This window comes from Polyodon spathula, chromosome 12, assembly GCF_017654505.1.
Source record: "Polyodon spathula isolate WHYD16114869_AA chromosome 12, ASM1765450v1, whole genome shotgun sequence".
Classification (NCBI taxonomy): Eukaryota; Metazoa; Chordata; class Actinopteri; order Acipenseriformes; family Polyodontidae; genus Polyodon; species Polyodon spathula.
Window position 1 is genome coordinate 37,770,748 of NC_054545.1, and position 16,900 is coordinate 37,787,647.

Sequence of the window (16,900 nt, forward strand, 5' to 3'; positions counted from 1 at the left end):
TATACGTGTCTAAGTGTATAAAACTATTATACATCCTAATATTAAATACCAGCAATAATATATTCTAAATATGCCGAGCAATAGATTTTACTAGAGTAAGTACTTGTTATGATCAGGCTAGACAGCAGTATAGCACAGGTATAGTCACTGCAAGTACACATAAATGCCACAAGAGGGCAGAGTGTGGAGCTCTGTTCCTTTGTTTGGAGGGGGGAAAGCTCTTTCTCTTTTTTGGCTTACTGTGAGCAGGAAGTGTCGAGCCGGTCGAGGAAATCAAAGTCCACGCTAAGCGGTGTGTTGATTCAGAGGGGAGTGAGTTGTGAGTGCGGCTGAATCTAGAGAATGGCAGACCTTATCGCTGAATACACGTCCCGAATTCAACAGCAGGTCAGTTCCGCTCTGGCAAGCCACCGGAATTATTGATTCGCACAAAATATGGAGCTGTGCTACACTGCATCACACAGCCGGTGCAAAGCGCTGCGTCTGATGCAATACCTTGACACACTGCACGCTTGGCAGTTTAAAGGCGCGGTGTCCCATTGTTGATTGCATTGCAGACCCTCATATAAGCTTGTTTCTCATAATGTCAAGGATATTTAATTCAGCTGCTTTGCCAGTAGCTGCATGAAGCAATTTCTTAATACTGTGTATGTAACTGCCCATTTTCACTTTCTTCTCAACCTACAGTACAATATAAATATTTCTCAGGGATGGATATAAAGGCATAGCGGTTTGACACATATTAATGTTACTGCTGTACTTGGAAGTGCTGGTACAGCAACTACTTATAATGACGACTGCATTCATCAGCTGTGTTTGTGTAACTTCGGATTTTTTCTTTAGGGCGATATCCATAAACGAGTTTCGTATTTAACTTCAGATTTGGATATACAGCATCACCACACAGGATGTAAACGAGCGTATAACAAGTTAGGAGCTGTAGATCCCTGGAGTTCTTTGATCGCAGAGAGTGAATCAGGAACAGCCGAGACTTGATGAGAGTCGCGTGTGCTGCTTGTATTTCTAACAGGAGAGTGAGATCAGATCTCTTTCAGCTGAGATCGAGAAGTTGAAGAATCCGGATACCTCAGGCTTCTTGTCACATCTGGACGGGCTGCGGGAGGAGAACATAAAACTCAAATACCGGTTGAATATTCTGAAGAAGGTGATTTGCATTACTCCTCATCATTTATCTTAAAATATCACACTGTAAAACACCTCTGATGGAAATAAGACTGCTGTTGCATAGCAGTTTCAGCCATTCCAGGTTTTAATAGATCTCTGCTTGACAGCACTCTTTAAAGGCATACAATCTGCAGCACTAGCTAATCAGTAAATAGCCAAAAACTCACTTTAGTTTTGTTGTTGCACTGAAAGGAGAGGATCCTCAGAAGGACATTAACCTACACGAGGGAGTAAATCGAGTGTATGAGTTGCTGTGTGCAGTAAATCGAGTGTATGAGTTGCTGTGTGCAGTAAATCGAGTGTATGAGTTGCTGTGTGCAGTAAATCGAGTGTATGAGTTGCTGTGTGCAGTAAATCGAGTGTATGAGTTGCTGGGAGCTGCATGAACTGTAACTTGTGCTTCTTGTTCACAGAGCCTCCAGGAGGAAAGCAGCAAGTGTAGTAAAAACATGATCAACATCAATCAGAGGCTCCAGGAAACCTTCGGGGCCGCCATCCGAGCCGCCTACCCACACCTGGAGAACCCCCCTCTGGCTGTGACTCCCAACCAGCAGCCCAAGTTCGGAGATTATCAGTGCAACAGTGCCATGGCAATGGCTCAGGTGAGATGCTTCAGTCCACCCCATTCAGACACCAAGCACAGCCTGGCTGTGTCACACGTTGAATTGTGAGAGCACTTGACCCTGGAGATGTATCTAACACGATTGCCAGCGTTGCCTGATACTCACTTTTCAGAGGCGCTTGTCTGGTTTTCATGAATGATTTTGAATTGGCATGTTTCTTCCAGATGATGAAGTCAAAAGGACAGAAGGTCAGTCCGAGGGAAATTGCAGAGAATATTGTCAAGAACATTCCTGACAATGAAATCATTGAGAAAGTGGACATCGCTGGACCAGGTAAATCCAATGAAAAGAAAAGCTCTTTCTTCCTTGTGTTTGGTCATCCACTAGTGCATGCATGACCCCTAACCATTTAAACCCTGGGTTCCCAAAGCTAGAGCTGGCTTTATATCTTTACATCATCTCATCTGCTTCCCACATATACAACAAACCTCATCTTTTGTTAGATTTCCAGTTTGCCAGAGGGGAATGAGAGTGCATTTGAGTCTAATGTATTTGAGTCTGTTCGACACTGGCAGCCACCACTGCTGTGCCGTGCAGTAAAACACTAGGACGTTAATAACATAACTGTGTAAGAGAAGGATGCAGACATGGGAGGTATGAACGTGCTTTGGGGTTAACAGCAAACTTGTTCAGATGTCCTGTTTTCTTTTTTGTGTTGTTTTATGGGTTGACAAATCAATAACCTAATTACATTATCCTGTAAATTGTTGATATTTCCCTCAGGGTGGTAATCCATTAATGACTTTCATTCTTAGTGTTTGCTTGTAGCGATAGTAAAAGTTCCAATTTGTGCTGATAGAAATCATGCCTGATCGGCCCCTCTCTGTGTTTGGATTAAAGGGTTTATCAATGTGCATCTCAGAAAGGACTTTGTGTCTAAACTGCTGACAAGCCTGCTGGTGAATGGTGTGCAGCCTGCAGCAGCAGGACCCAAGAAAAAGGTATGAGTAGCGAAAGGAGCGTTTGATTCACTGTGTTTACCCTTCATCCATATCAGTGATACAGACCATGTGCTTTTCAGACAGCGTCCTCCGTGTGGTGCACAACTGTGTTTTGTGATTGTCTTGGTCAAGTTTCAGTGCCCGTATGTTCTAGTATAGAGGAACCGTTTCGCTGCCACGTTGATTTGCGTGCCTACACTCTCGTTGTGTACAGGGCAAGCAGGGCGTTTCACAGGTGCAGTCGTTTTAAACAGTGGCTCTGCTTCTCTTTCCCAGGTCGTTGTGGATTTCTCTTCTCCTAACATTGCCAAAGAGATGCATGTGGGTCACCTGAGGTCCACAATCATCGGAGACAGCATGTGCAGGCTCTTTGAATTTCTGGGGCATGAAGTCATAAGGTCACTACCATATAATGAGCTGCGCCCAATGCAACATGATGTGTAGTACAGTACGATCCTCATCAATTACTGTTCCATACTGTGTGTTAAGAGCACTGTTGCATTGTTCCATACTGTGTGTTAAGAGCACTCCTCTGCCTGATTGATTGTTTTTCAGGTTAAACCACGTAGGTGACTGGGGGACCCAGTTCGGCATGCTTATCGCACACCTTCAGGACAAATTCCCAGACTATCTGACAGCCTCTCCTCCCATCGGAGACCTCCAGGCCTTCTACAAAGTACGTCGGGTTTAGCTTTCATAGAACCCTGTGGAAACCTGCCCCATGCACCACACGTGTGCAGAGGCTCGCATGGCATTGCTGTTATAAACATTGCTGGGGGTCTTTGAGCTAGCGATGACATCACAATCGGGCACTGACTGGTGTGACCCTTGTGTTTGTGTCTACATTAGCCACATACACAGACTCTGTCCTGTTAGTCCTGTAACCCGTATTCTAGCTGTGTTCTGGCTATTGAAACTCAGCATTATGTAGTGCAATGCTGGTTCTGTAAATCCACAAATTCATTAGTGAAGGGTCTACGCTATAATCCTTTCCAAAACTCTCTTTCATCACACAGTGCTCCCTGATCATCACTGTGGACACAGAGTCAGTATAGCTTGGCAGGTGTAGATTGGACAACTGAGTTCTGTCAGCATGGTTTATTCTTTTATAGGAGTCTAAGAAGCGTTTTGACAACGAGGAAGAGTTCAAAAAGCGTGCATACCAGTGTGTGGTGAAGCTGCAGAGCAAAGACCCTGCCTTTATTAAAGCATGGAGTTCAATCTGCGATGTCTCCAGGCAAGGTGAGAAGCACAATGACATCCTTTGTTTATGAAGTGCTCATAAGACTGATCCCTCAGAGAGGACTGCTCTGTGTTCACTGCTCTCAGAGGAGTGCTCTTTGTTCACTGCTGTCAGAGGAGTGCTCTGTGTTCACTGCTCTCAGGGGAGTGCTCTGTATTCACTGCTCTCAGGGGAGTGCTCTATGTTCACTGCTCTTAGGGGAGTGCTCTGTATTCACTGCTCTCAGGGGAGTGCTCTATGTTCACTGCTCTCAGGGGAGTGCTCTGTATTCACTGCTCTCAGGGGAGTGCTCTGTGTTCACTGCTCTGAGGGGAGTGCTCTGTGTTCACTGCTCTGAGGGGAGTGCTCTGTGTTCACAGCTCTCAGGGGAGTGCTCTGTGTTCACTGCTCTCAGGGGAGTGCTCTGTTCACTGCTCTCAGGGGAGTGCTCTGTTCACTGCTCTCAGGGGAGTGCTCTGTGTTCACTGCTCTCAGGGGAGTGCTCTGTGTTCACTGCTCTGAGGGGAGTGCTCTCTGTTCACAGCTCTCAGGGGAGTGCTCTGTTCACTGCTCTCAGGGGAGTGCTCTGCGTTCACTGCTCTCAGTGGAGTGCTCTGCGTTCACTGCTCTCAGGGGAGTGCTCTGTTCACTGCTCTCAGGGGAGTGCTCTGTGTTCACTGCTCTCAGGGGAGTGCTCTGTGTTCACTGCTCTCAGGGGAGTGCTCTGTTCACTGCTCTCAGGGGAGTGCTCTGTTCACTGCTCTCAGGGGAGTGCTCTGTGTTCACTGCTCTCAGGGGAGTGCTCTGTGTTCACAGTTCTCAGAGGAGTGCTCTATGTTCACTGCTGTCAGGGGAGTGCTCTGTTCACAGCTCTCGGGAGTGCTCTGTGTTCACTGCTCTCAGGGGAGTGCTCTATGTTCACTGCTCTCAGGGGAGTGCTCTGTGTTCACTGCTCTCAGGGGAGTGCTCTGTGTTCACTGCTCTCAGAGGAACGCTCTGTGTTCACTGCTCTCAGGAGAGTGCTCTGTTCACTGCTCTGAGGGGAGTGCTCTATGTTCACAGTTCTCAGAGGAGTGCTCTGTGTTCACTGCTCTCAGGAGAGTGCTCTGTGTTCACTGCTCTCAGGGGAGTGCTCTGTGTTCACTGCTCTCAGAGGAACGCTCTGTGTTCACTGCTCCTGGTTTGATCTGTTTTTCTCTTCTCAGAGTTTCAGAAGGTCTATGACTGTCTGGATATTAAGCTGATTGAAAGGGGCGAGTCTTTTTATCAGCATATGATGACGGAAGTGGTGAAGGAATTTGAAGACAAAGGTAGCGCCTTTTAAACAGACTATAAATAGCATGCCTTTGAAGAAGAAACAGAGAACACACCAGTGCTGTATGTGTCAGTAAGGGCTTCCATCATAAAAACAACATGTGGTCGCCTGGTCATTTATTTGTTTTCCGAGGTCCTGAACATCTCAACAAGGTTCTGTGCATTGTCTGTAACTATTAAACACGCAATAGTTTAATATCTAGAAGTACTATACAAGAAACTTAATACATTAAGTGTCTGAAGTGTTTTCAAGACAGAATACAAGTGAATACCCTGAGTACTGTAGTCTAAACGTTTACCATTACATTTATTACCTTTAGTGTTACTAAGACTATCACCTCTTGCAGAATATATTTCTGTGTGTGTATGTGTATCCTCGACTTACGACGCACGGCACTTACGACTTTTTTGCATTATTACCCTGCTTTGACTTTAAGACATCGATACGGTATTTACAACACTGCGAGACCTGAGCCATGCATCATGAGCGATAAGAGCAGTTGACTCAAAACGAAGCCTAAGCTGTGAACTCTGTCACATGATGAGGGGGTTAACTTCAGGCAGTCGTATTGCCTGCTAGGAGTAGCACATACACACACTGAAGACGTCATTGGAAAGCCCCTAGTCTACTTTTAAACAAGCCAGGCAGGTGTCTGAGTAATATGCACGTAATCACCGGGCCGAGTGTAAAGAGTTAAATAAATATTTGCATGAGTACAATATCATTTTTGTAAAACTATATAATCTGGCTGAAGAGTCAATAATGTAACCTCAATTTACAACATTGTTCCTATGGGAAAATGTACTTCGACTTACAACATGACTTTCAAGAACCAATTGTGTCGTAAGTGTGAGGACTGCTCTATATATATGTGTGTGTATATGTATGTATGTGTGTGTGTGTTCTTGATACACTCAAACCAGCGCGCCTTGCACCTACTACCATACCCCATTCAATGGCACTTAAATCTTTTGTCTTGCCCATTTACCCTCTGAGTGGCACACAAACACAATCCATGTCTCAATTGTGTCAAGACTTAAAAATCCTTCTTTAAACTGTCTCCTTCATCTACACTGATTGAAGTGGATTTAACAGGTTACATCAATAAGGGATCATAGCTTTCACCTGGATTCACCTCGTCAGTCTATTTCATGGAAAGAGCAGGTGTTCCTAATGTTTTGTACACTCAGTGTATATATATATATATATATATATATATATTACTATATATATAATATATAACATATAATATATATGTGTAATATATATATATATGTGTATGTGTAGAATATTATATATATATTATATGATAGATATATAATACATAATATATATATATATATATTATGATATATATAATATATATTATATTATATATCTATATGTCGTGTATGTTAACCTGTACTATTGTGCACTTGCACATACCTGTGGCTTAACTAAATAAGGAGATTAAGGAGGTTGGGTTAGCAATGCACAGCTTCCTGTAGTTTTCAAAGCTTGTGTGTGTTGATGATGTTACTCCTGCAGCAGAGGGCAGTGTTGTCACGGATTTTCCTCCTGTGCAGGGCTGGTGCAGGTGGATGAAGGGCGTAGAGTGGTGTTCGCCCCGGGCTGTGCCGTGCCCCTGACGGTTGTGAAGTCAGATGGAGGTTACACCTACGACACCTCGGACCTGGCGGCTCTGAGACACAGACTGTTTGAGGAGAAGGCAGATATCATCATCTACGTGACAGACAGTGGGCAGGTGAGCCTGCAGACTGGTAACATCAAAGACTTGGGAGCTGTGGAAGCACCTGTGTGAATGACACAACGGGATCGCTACCTGCGTCTAGAAAACTTGTTGAGAGTTTTTTTTTTTTTTTTTTTTATAAGTGATAGACCAGTATATTGCTTCAGGAGGTACCCATAAAATGTAATGCAGTTTCAGTTTTTGAGTCATTTCAGAGTGTGATGTTGTGCCCTCTTCCTATGCAAGGCGGGTCACTTCCAGATCGTGTTCGCCGCAGCGCAGCTGATTGGCTGGTACGACCCCGAGGTGACCAGAGTGGAGCATGCTGGCTTCGGAGTCGTGCTGGGGGAGGACAAGTAAGTGCTGTTCGGAAAGGTTTAGAAATACTCAAAAAAACCCAGTGAATTCAGTGCCTAGCGTTTCCTTTGGCATTCTTTCTCAGTGTCTTCAGTGTTGGACTCTCCCCGTGTTAATAATGTGATTCAGTAGCAGACAGCCCATTGTGACACAGCTCTGATGTATTGTTATTATTATTGTGCTGTTTTGTTTTCCTGATTCCTCTTGGTGTTATGTGTGCTTCCAGGAAGAAGTTCAAGACCAGGTCAGGGGACACGGTTCGACTGATGGACCTGTTGGACGAGGGACTGAAGCGCTCCATGGACAAACTGAAGGACAAGGAAAGAGACAAGGTGAGGACTGCATTGATACAATGACTCTGATAGGAGAGACAAGGTTTCACAGTGTCTTGCAGTGCTTTAGAAAGCCGCCACCTTGAGTGTTTTTCACAGCTCATTGAAAGTGGGTGTCTTTTGCAGGTATTAACCCCTGCAGAGCTGGAAGCTGCCCAGAAGGCAGTGGCGTTTGGCTGTGTGAAATACGCTGATCTCTCGCACAACCGCATCAACGACTACGTCTTCTCCTTTGACAAGATGCTGGATGACCGAGGGAACACTGCAGCCTACCTGCTGTACGCCTTCACCAGGATCAGGTGAGTGAGCCAGTGTGTTCAGAGGGCTGACTCTTGTGAGTTTACTGAGAATAGTCACACAGTGAAATATAAGCAGGGAGCACTGTGTTCATGTTCAGGTGTGCAGGGCCAATAAATGGATAACAAACTCAAATCAGCGGGTGGCTCCTCTTCAGTTGAAACATTTGGTAAGTGCTGGAAGGTGTTTAAAGTGCGCCGCTTGGTCCCCGCAGGTCCATTGCGCGGGTGGCTAACATCGATGAAGCCTCGCTGCGCAGGGCGGCTGGCACCACGGAGATGGTCTTGGACCACGAGAAGGAGTGGAAGCTGGGGAAGTGCATCCTGAGGTTCCCGGAGATCCTGCAGAAGATCATGGAGGATCTACTGCTCCACACGCTGTGTGACTACCTGTATGAGCTCGCCACCACCTTCACCGAGTTCTACGACAGCTGCTACTGCGTGGAGAAGGACAGGCACACCGGTAAGGGCGTGCGCGCCGCTGCTTGAGATTCCTGCATGGGATTGTGTCGGCGAACCCCCTGCAGAATGCGTTGAGGCTTTGCTCTGCTGGTCCCTTTGAAAAGCACTGCATGTGATGCATGTTCTCGTTAACCTGTGCAAAGTGCTCTCTCAACACATTGGAGATTCATGTATACAGGGCACATGAGAATTAGTTTCTCTGGGTTTTTCTTCTGTATTCTGTGTGTGTGTTTATGTGTGTGTGTGAAGTTCATTTGATTCCAGCAGGTGGAGCTATTGTTCAATGTGTGGTTTGTCATGTGTTACAGAACATTTACTTCGTTGTTTTTACAGTATCATCCTCTACAGCCCACAGCATTTGATGTGATAATTTTTATTTAACATGCGTTCTCTTGAAATTTGTAAAAGGCGTTGAATTACGGCGTGTGGTGAAATAATAATTCAATTGGTACCTCTGCTTGATCCCTGTAAAGGAACATGCGTGCAGTTGTTTCAGGATTCTGAAAGCAATCTGAGGAGCAATATAGAGTAAAGGCATTAAGTGCATTACAGGAGAGTGTAAAATAAATGCATTGGATCGGTGATGCATGAGTTTCCAGAGTTGTTTAATTGTTCCATCCAGAAGCAGTAACTGTGATCAGTGGTTGTAATGTGTGCTATTTCCTTTTAGTCACTTGCGTTGCAGTAAAGGTCATGTCACGCTGTGCAGTTAAATCAGTCTGCCATGCTTAAATATTCAACCAAAGTTTAAACCCAAGTAATTCGGTCTGTATTGCAATTGGAACTGTCATTTTTTCAATACATTTCAAAGCTATGTTAGACTAGTCCTGTAATATCAGTGTTTTTCTTTGGTTAACATGCCTTTGTTTTTCCCTGTGTTGTCTTTGCTCCGCTCAGGTGACGTGGTGAAGGTCAACATGTGGCGCATGCTGCTGTGCGATGCCACGGCCGTCGTCATGGCGAAGGGCTTCGACATCCTGGGGATCAAGCCAGTCCAGAGGATGTAGGATATAGCCGTGCACGCGCCTGCCACTCCTCACAGCACACGCTGTATCAGCTCTTATATTTTACTGTATCTTAAATAAAAAAGAAAGAAAACAAAGACGTGAAACCTGCTGCTTCTCATTGTGTTGCTGGGTCCAGCCGGATAAGGAGCAAGGGCTGAACCAGCTGCTTCTCGTATTGCCTTGGTGTGTTGATGTGTCCAAAGTCTTGCATACTTCATTGTGAGAAAGCTTGTATATACCTAATAGATATATCTCCTGTTTCCAGTGGCGACAGTTTAGTAAAAGCCACGCTGCGGGTTCAGAATGATGAGGCAGCCATGGCAGGTCGAATTCCAATGAATATCTTTTAATGGGAAGTGCTTTATCATTTAATTTAAACTGATCTGCTTTGGTGAGCAATGAGCTTGAGTGAAGCCTCGTCTGGAAGTTGATTTCTAGTCATAAGACCTCAATAATAATTTATATATATATATATATGTGGGGGTTGGGGAGAGAATCACAAAAACTACTGGAACTTCTTTTTTAAACATTATGTCAGCATAAATACTTTATTACAATTCTTGGAAGAAAGTAACTTTCAAAGTAGTATTAAGTAAAAAAGAATATATTAATACATTCAGTTAATACAAAGTAAACTCCTTGCATACAGTATGGCTTCTCCTGTAACTTGTGTGCCATGTTATTCTCTTGATTTGATAATGTTTCGATATTCAGATGTTCGGAATAAAGCAGCTGCTTTTTTTTCTCTTCCGTAATATTTGGCACTCAACAATAAAACCCTTTTATACAGCTGCGTTATACTCTTGTTAGGCCACTCCAAAAAGAATACATAGACTTTCAGAAAGAAAAAAATAAAAGCCACTTATTTTAGAAACCCAAAAGAGAATCGCAATATAGTGTGCTATCATCGCTGTCCAATACCAGGGCCTCGCAAGGACATGCAGTTGCTTGCAGGCCGTGCTCCCAGAGCACTCGCTCTTGGAGTCTTGGGACAAAAAATCTTAATCTTAAACTTAATCTTCAATTCTTCTGCACATATTTCTGAATAGGAACTGTATTGTGTTTAAAAAAAAGCTTTGTTAAATAACTCGGGAAGGAAAGCTTTGTGAACAGGGCCCGAAGTTTCTAACAGGACTTTTAGATACTTTGAAAAAAAAAAAAAAAAAAAAAAAAAAACAACATACAAATAACAGCAATTAAATAACACGACAATACTGAAGTGCGATCCTTCTATTTCTTTCATTTCAATCTGTTTACATTGATTATATATATATATATATATATATATATATATATATATATATATATATATATATATATATAACACACACACACACACACACACAGACACACTCTGTATATGTGTCGAGATTGTATTTATATATTATTTCCTCTAAGAGGTAGAATTAAACATTATGCAGGTGAACTGAATGCAGAGTGAGAGCCTGGGGGTTCAGAGCACTGCAGAGTAGAACAAGCCCCGCCTTCAATATGAAACAGGAGTGTGCCCGGGCTGTGGACCTTCATTCTCAGGGTTGATAATGCATAGCCACTGGACACACTTATCAGTTCATCAAACAATCGTCGTTCTGAACCTAGAAACGGAAGTCTATAGTACTGTTGAACTGAGTTCTGAAGAAGCCCTTCATCCCCATTTATTTCGGCTGGCAGAGTTCCTCATCCTGTTTTGCTGAAGTCATTAAAGTGCCTGTGTTGTGTTGTGTTTGTTTGTCCGTTGTCCTCCACAGAGGAAGGTTAGATTTTTGTCTCTTTCATTTTGGGTTTGAAGGAGTCTTGTACCCGGAGCAGCTCTGCAGCAAGCTGGTGGCCAAATACTTTATTGTACCACTCTTGGGTTCGTCCCCTGGGGGAAAAGGGAACAAGAAGAAACTCTTTCTAGACAAAGCAGGTAGAAAGGTGGAAAGGTGCTTCAATAAAACATGCACGCCTTTGCAAAAGGTAAGTTGATTTAATCAGTACACACAGCTGGCCTGAGAAGTAACACCTGATCGATCTACTCGTTTTTTTTCTGTCAGTATGTGCCTAGAGACCTGCACTGTATTCTAAAATAACATTCCGGTGCACTAATCCGTGTTTTGCATTAGATTCAGTTCATTAAATGCTGCTGAGCAGCAGGTGCCTGATTTTGAGTAAGTGGATTTGTGGGGAGAAAGTTAGAATGTAGGAATGATTTCTTGTTTATTGCCATGCTCAGGTACTGGTGAATACAGTTAATTGTTACCCAGCGCTCTGTCAGTAAGTTGTTGTTCTCTCCGAGCTGCAGTACCTGGAGTCTGTTCTGCAGATGTGAGTCAGCCTGGTTTTCCGCAGTCCGGTAGTCTGGATCAGGTACTGACAGGCCATCACCTCTCCTCTGATCCCCTCACACAGGACGCCAGCGTGCTCCACCGAGACAGCAGCTAAAACGCAGGTACCTGTGTGAGTGTCAGCCTGCCAGGTCCTGGGAGGAAAGACACAGGTGCTTATATTCACTGCACTCCACTGCAATTCCCATGAAAAGCACTTCGGACAGGGGGTTTTGTGTGCATTTATTTTAAAACAATTATTTGTAAAAGTGTGTTGATACAAATTGTATATGAAGCACCATCAGAATATAAAAGCATGTTTTACTGCGTGGATCATTTGCAGTACACTGTTGCAAATGGACAAGCTTGTATAATTCATCTGAGACTCATGACGTGATCACTCCGCCTGTGAAAACTCTTTCCACTCCATTATACTGAGTCATTTAAACAGGGGGTCCATAAAAAGGCTGCTGCATAGCACAATTTACACCGTTTAGTCTGGAACCCTGCAGTGATTCAGAAGTGCAGGAGAGACACCAGAGTCACCTGGCTCTTGTAATAGCTTGCTACTTGCAGGATAAAGCGCTCGTCTGGCTTACCTTTGCACAATGTAGTCTCGGGGTGGCTGAGGCACAGTGCTCTGTGTTGTATATTGATATATCTCAGTGTGATTGTCCAGGGCTTCAATAACCTTCGACTGCTGGAAGTTCTTGTCCCAAATGTTCTGTTCCCTTAGTATTCGATCGAGGACCTCCCCCTGGGACGCCTCGATCTCGGCCGATGCTTTCCAGAGTCGCAAGGGATGTGCGTCATCTACCTAATTATAATGTATTAATAATATATTACAATTTTTGCTTGGCCAACCTGTATTGGGTTTAAATAACATGGCATGCCCACAGGAGCCAATGGAAATATTTGTGTAATAAAAACAGCCCTTCTGGCATGCTAAATAGTGTTATTTAATAGAAAGGATCGATGCTTTTAGGACGTTAGACTGCTGTTTTTTGTGGTTGCTCCTTTAGAAGTGTATCTTCTGTTTGTGGATGTGTGCTCACAGTAGCTGCTGGTGTTGATGGGACAGTGACTGAGGATCATTGCGGCACTGAGAGTTGAATTGAATCAGTACCTTTTTGAAAGCCAGCTCCACTTGATCAGAGGCCACGCAGGTCGTCCAGCCTTTGAATTTGTCCCTGGCCTCCGTCAGCACGATTTGCATTGAATTGTGCAAATAAGCCTGCGTGCTGTTCTGTGCTGGACACTGCCCCCCTTCACTTTGCCTCATCTCAGCATTGAAAAAGTCCTCGTTCTGGAATAGCCAGTATTCTGGCACCTGGAAGAAATACATAGAAATATTCCATTTTACTTGGATTCCAACATTTGGTTTGAACATGCAGGTCTGAACAGATTGCATGCTCCTGATTACTCTCTTCTGTTCTCATGCCGGAAGGGATGTAGAATGTACCTGGAAGAGCCGAGAGGACTCTTCTACCATGTGTGCCAGTCCCTGAGAGGCAGCCAGGTTCTCACTCAGATCTCTCTGGTCTGGCATCCCTAGACTGTGCTTCCTTTGGCTAGACCTACATCAGAACAGAGCAAAAAAAACTGTACAAAAAAGCACCAGCACCGCTCACATGGAAACTGAAGCCAACTGTGCCAGAGCACGTAGTTAAACCATTTTGATATGTGTAACAGGGCAGAGGCTGTGAGGTAACTGGCGACCCCATGCACTGCAAGCGAGCTTCCTAACCACTATGCAAAAGAGCCGGACTCATCTGCATTCGTGGTTCTAGAGCTCTTACCCTCATCTCATCTCATACAGATTGGCGGTGTATCACACAATACTGCCTGGTACAGATACACACAGTGAAACAGTAATGAAGGCAGGGCTTGAAGGTGAAGGTATCCAGGGCTTTCCAAAGAGAATGCTGTGTACTCAGAGGAGTAGGGCCACAAGTGCTGTAATCGGCACTTCTGCTTTTAAACACAAAGAGTCCTGTTTTGAAATGAAGGCAAAGGAACAAAGCAATTTTAACTGAACAGTGCTAGCAAGAAACACCTTGGGTGCAGTTAGCCTTGGTTTCTGCAAGTCTTTCGAAACAGGACCCGAAGCTCTTGAAAGGAGGGAAGCTCAGTGGAAATGTTTTTGTGCTGCTGCTAGCCTTTCCCTTCTTTGTTTGTCCTTGCATGACATCATCCTGGTTCTGCTGCTTCTCGCTGCACTCCAGTTATTGCGGGACGCTCTTTCTAATGCACTCTGAATAGAGCCGGTGCTGATAAGAGCCCACCGGCTTCACTGCTCTGTAGATAAAGCTCTCAGATCACTTGACTTTGAAGTGTGAGCCCCAATGTCAAACACTGAATCATCTTTATCTGAGTACACCCAGTTCAAAGATAAAGACACTTTCTCCAGTTGCGCCGCATTTCCATACACAGCTCAAACGAATTACAGATACAATTTCTACTTTGTAGGCAAGTAATTACTGCCGAATGTGTGACTGCAATGCATTACATAAGCCAGGCTTGTGCCAAGCGGCCCACAATGCGAGGCACAGTTTTGTGTTTTTTTTTCCCCCCTGTGCTTATTATGTCATTCCCAGATAAAAGAGCAGGACAGGAATAATATTGCTCTCTTTGATATGGTAAGTGTTGGACTGGGTACCGCAGCTCTTTGGGGGCCACATAGGTTAATACAGCAGGTTAAGAATGTGCGGCTAAGCAAGTGAAAGGAACGCATATTAAACATGTGCAAAAAGAGACAGGCTCTACCAGGCTAAGATGCCTTCTAAAGAAAGCGTTTGAACTGTTTTAATGAATACAATACATTCTGAAGATGGGGAATCTGTCCTGGGCTGCTGTTGGCCTCTTTAACAGTTTCATGATCATCTCAAACTTTATGGATGAACTGCAACACGAAATTATTAATAATTCCAAATGTTCCCAATTTTTTTCTTTGTTTTTGCGGCTTTCAAGTTGAGCTCCACTGCTACCCACAACAGCAAAAGATTATTATGTATATATTAGCAAAGCATGGAAACAACCTTCCTCTGAACAAAGGGCAGTGTGACCATCAACACCTGGGGTGACGAGAGGGACACAACAAAGCCACAAATTTAGCTCTTCAAGCTACAGATGTGTGTTTTATTTTGTTTGACTGTGGATTCGACGACCCATGACTGCTCACCTGGACGTTATGGGACTCTCCCTTTTAAAGGTGTTGAGGTGGAAGAGAGATGGGGCCAGGCAGACCGCAATGTTTGTAGGAGTCATCTGATTCTCTGCAACACAAGACACCACGTCACGGAGCAAACACAAGAGGGTCTGGAGAGCTTCTCTGTTCTCGTCCGGGAGCAGGAGAACAGCGGCTTGAACTGCCGACAACTGCTGATCTTTGGGGAAATCTACAATGAAACACATTGGAAGAAGCCCGTCATTGTAGTGTCTGTGTGGATGAGAGCCGCGAGACGGGGAGATTGTGAAGGAGAGTTACATTGGTAGATGTGCAGGAAGCACTCGCAGAGCTTGCTGGTGAAGATGGGCTCAGGCAGGTCTCTGAAATACTGCTTCACCATGTCTGCCACGTCGAAGGCTGACTGACCCTCGTAGCTCACACTCTGCGGGTCAGTCTCGTTCATCTCCCTCAGGTGCTGGATACGAGACTTCACTCCCGATTTTCTGAACAGTCCAACCTGCAGGAATAGGACAGCAAATAAGCGAAGTCAATACGCTGCTGCTGAATCATTGCACTTTGTAAAACCGATGACAGTGTACCCACTATCGGTGCAATATACAAGAAGCATATATTACAGAAAGCAATGTGTGCAGAACTCTACTGTCCTGCAATGGAGATCACTGCATTAGGAGGCACTGTACAAGCCTTTGCTTCTCATGTAACAGCACACTAAGGAAAGGCAATACATAGGCAGCAGAGCAGTTCAGGATGCTAATACAGGGCAGTGCTACTCATTGGAGGCTCTTTCCAATTCAATCCAGGACCTTGACTTCTTGATTGGACACCTGGGTTCAAATAAACAATGAAATAACCTGTTGGAACAAGACTCTGAGCTGCTTGATTCAATAATGAAGAGCATGCCGCACTGGAGTGAAGTGAAAGAGCCTGTGGTTAGAGAGCACCACTGCTGTAGAGTAAGCACATTTACCTGGTCAAGGCACTGGTTTCTGAGGTAGTGCATTGCCTTCAGTATGCTCGGCGGTAAAGGGTCCCCTGTTCTCTGGGCATTAAGAAGCAGTGGAACACCGAACACAGTCCTGTCTTTGTAATCCAGAGCCTTTATCTTCCTGATAAACTTGGGAACTGTCCTAGAAAAAAGAAACCAGAGAATATCGTGGAATTAACCACCCACTAACGATAAAAAACAATGCTGTCATATACACTGGGTGGCCCTTCTAGCCTGATGTCTCCAGGACTAGCTGTAACGAAGGACGGCCATCCATCAAGTGATGTTGCGTTTCCTCAGTGAAAATGCAGAAGCCTGTTCACAAAGCTTCAACTTTCTCTAACATTGTTAAATTGTTACATGAATGAAACTGGTCCAGGCTGTTCAAGAATCCACCAGCAACTTTAGAATGGTTTGAAGAGCAGTGAAGTATGTTTTATTTATGAACCTGTGAGCTTTGTGAACAGGGGCCAGTGTTATGCCAAGCTGTCCCTGTAGAACCGCTAATGCAAGTTCAAGCATGGGCGTGGCTACAGTTCCTGTGCTTTTAGAATATCAATGCACATTATCCTCTCTGTTGTAAATGATACTGCCACAGAAGCAGCACGATGAGTTATCCAAATGTATAATAATCACCCACAGTTTTATAGTCTGTTCCCTCTGCAGGTTGACACTCTCACACAAGGCAGAAGAAGTGGAAGAGAGACCAGCCCTGCAGCATTGCACAGCGCTGGAGAGTGAAAGAGCTGGGGCTGCTCAATTCAATTCTCCACGTCCCCGGAGGAACACGTTGAAGGATGTGAGACAGAGAATAACCCTGGGATTGCCTCTCAGCGTAACACACCGGCTTATGATATTCCAGATATTCAGAAAAAAGGCCAACCTTCTGAAATCAAGACGTTTATCCCTGAATAAAGGCCTTGATTAAAGAGCGAGGATCGATGGAAATG

At 44.4% G+C, this 16,900-nt stretch overlaps 2 protein-coding genes across 4 annotated transcripts in view; one reads left to right on the forward strand and one right to left on the reverse strand.

Annotated features, from left to right (window-relative positions):
• The first annotated feature begins 227 nt into the window (after window positions 1-227).
• rars1 (arginyl-tRNA synthetase 1) lies at window positions 228-9,564 on the forward strand. The gene is made up of 15 exons (XM_041266728.1): window positions 228-387; window positions 1,031-1,165; window positions 1,599-1,787; window positions 1,973-2,081; window positions 2,649-2,749; window positions 3,026-3,147; window positions 3,305-3,425; window positions 3,862-3,991; window positions 5,177-5,281; window positions 6,852-7,030; window positions 7,262-7,371; window positions 7,599-7,704; window positions 7,831-8,003; window positions 8,216-8,463; window positions 9,360-9,564. The coding sequence occupies exons 1-15, from the start codon at window positions 343-345 to the stop codon at window positions 9,467-9,469; spliced, it is 1,983 nt and encodes a 660-aa protein (XP_041122662.1). The 5' UTR covers window positions 228-342; the 3' UTR covers window positions 9,470-9,564.
• Window positions 9,565-10,798: 1,234 nt separating this feature from the next.
• LOC121324575 (rho GTPase-activating protein 7-like) overlaps window positions 10,799-16,900 on the reverse strand; it is a 41,583-nt gene continuing 35,481 nt past the window's right edge. For 2 of the 3 annotated variants that reach the window (XM_041266627.1, XM_041266629.1), the window contains exons 7-14: window positions 15,933-16,092; window positions 15,263-15,461; window positions 14,957-15,173; window positions 13,238-13,352; window positions 12,902-13,105; window positions 12,375-12,592; window positions 11,757-11,930; window positions 10,799-11,333 (exon numbers count right to left, since the gene is read on the reverse strand). In XM_041266627.1, the coding sequence (XP_041122561.1) occupies window positions 11,225-11,333; window positions 11,757-11,930; window positions 12,375-12,592; window positions 12,902-13,105; window positions 13,238-13,352; window positions 14,957-15,173; window positions 15,263-15,461; window positions 15,933-16,092 (1,396 nt within the window). In that variant the 3' untranslated portion in view covers window positions 10,799-11,224. Of the gene's footprint in view, window positions 11,334-11,711; window positions 11,931-12,374; window positions 12,593-12,901; window positions 13,106-13,237; window positions 13,353-14,956; window positions 15,174-15,262; window positions 15,462-15,932; window positions 16,093-16,900 lie in introns of all 3 variants that reach the window. The other variant, XM_041266628.1, reaches the window with a different exon arrangement.

What these genes read in the sequence shown, in the direction of transcription:
- rars1 (XM_041266728.1), top strand. Translation starts at nt 343, where the DNA reads ATGGCAGACCTTATCGCTGAATACACGTCCCGAATTCAACAGCAG. An exon ending in CTGCGATGTCTCCAGGCAAG is followed by an intron (nt 3,992 to 5,176) that starts GTGAGAAGCACA and finishes TTCTCTTCTCAG; the next exon opens with AGTTTCAGAAGGTCTATGAC. An exon ending in GAAGGAATTTGAAGACAAAG is followed by an intron (nt 5,282 to 6,851) that starts GTAGCGCCTTTT and finishes CCTCCTGTGCAG; the next exon opens with GGCTGGTGCAGGTGGATGAA.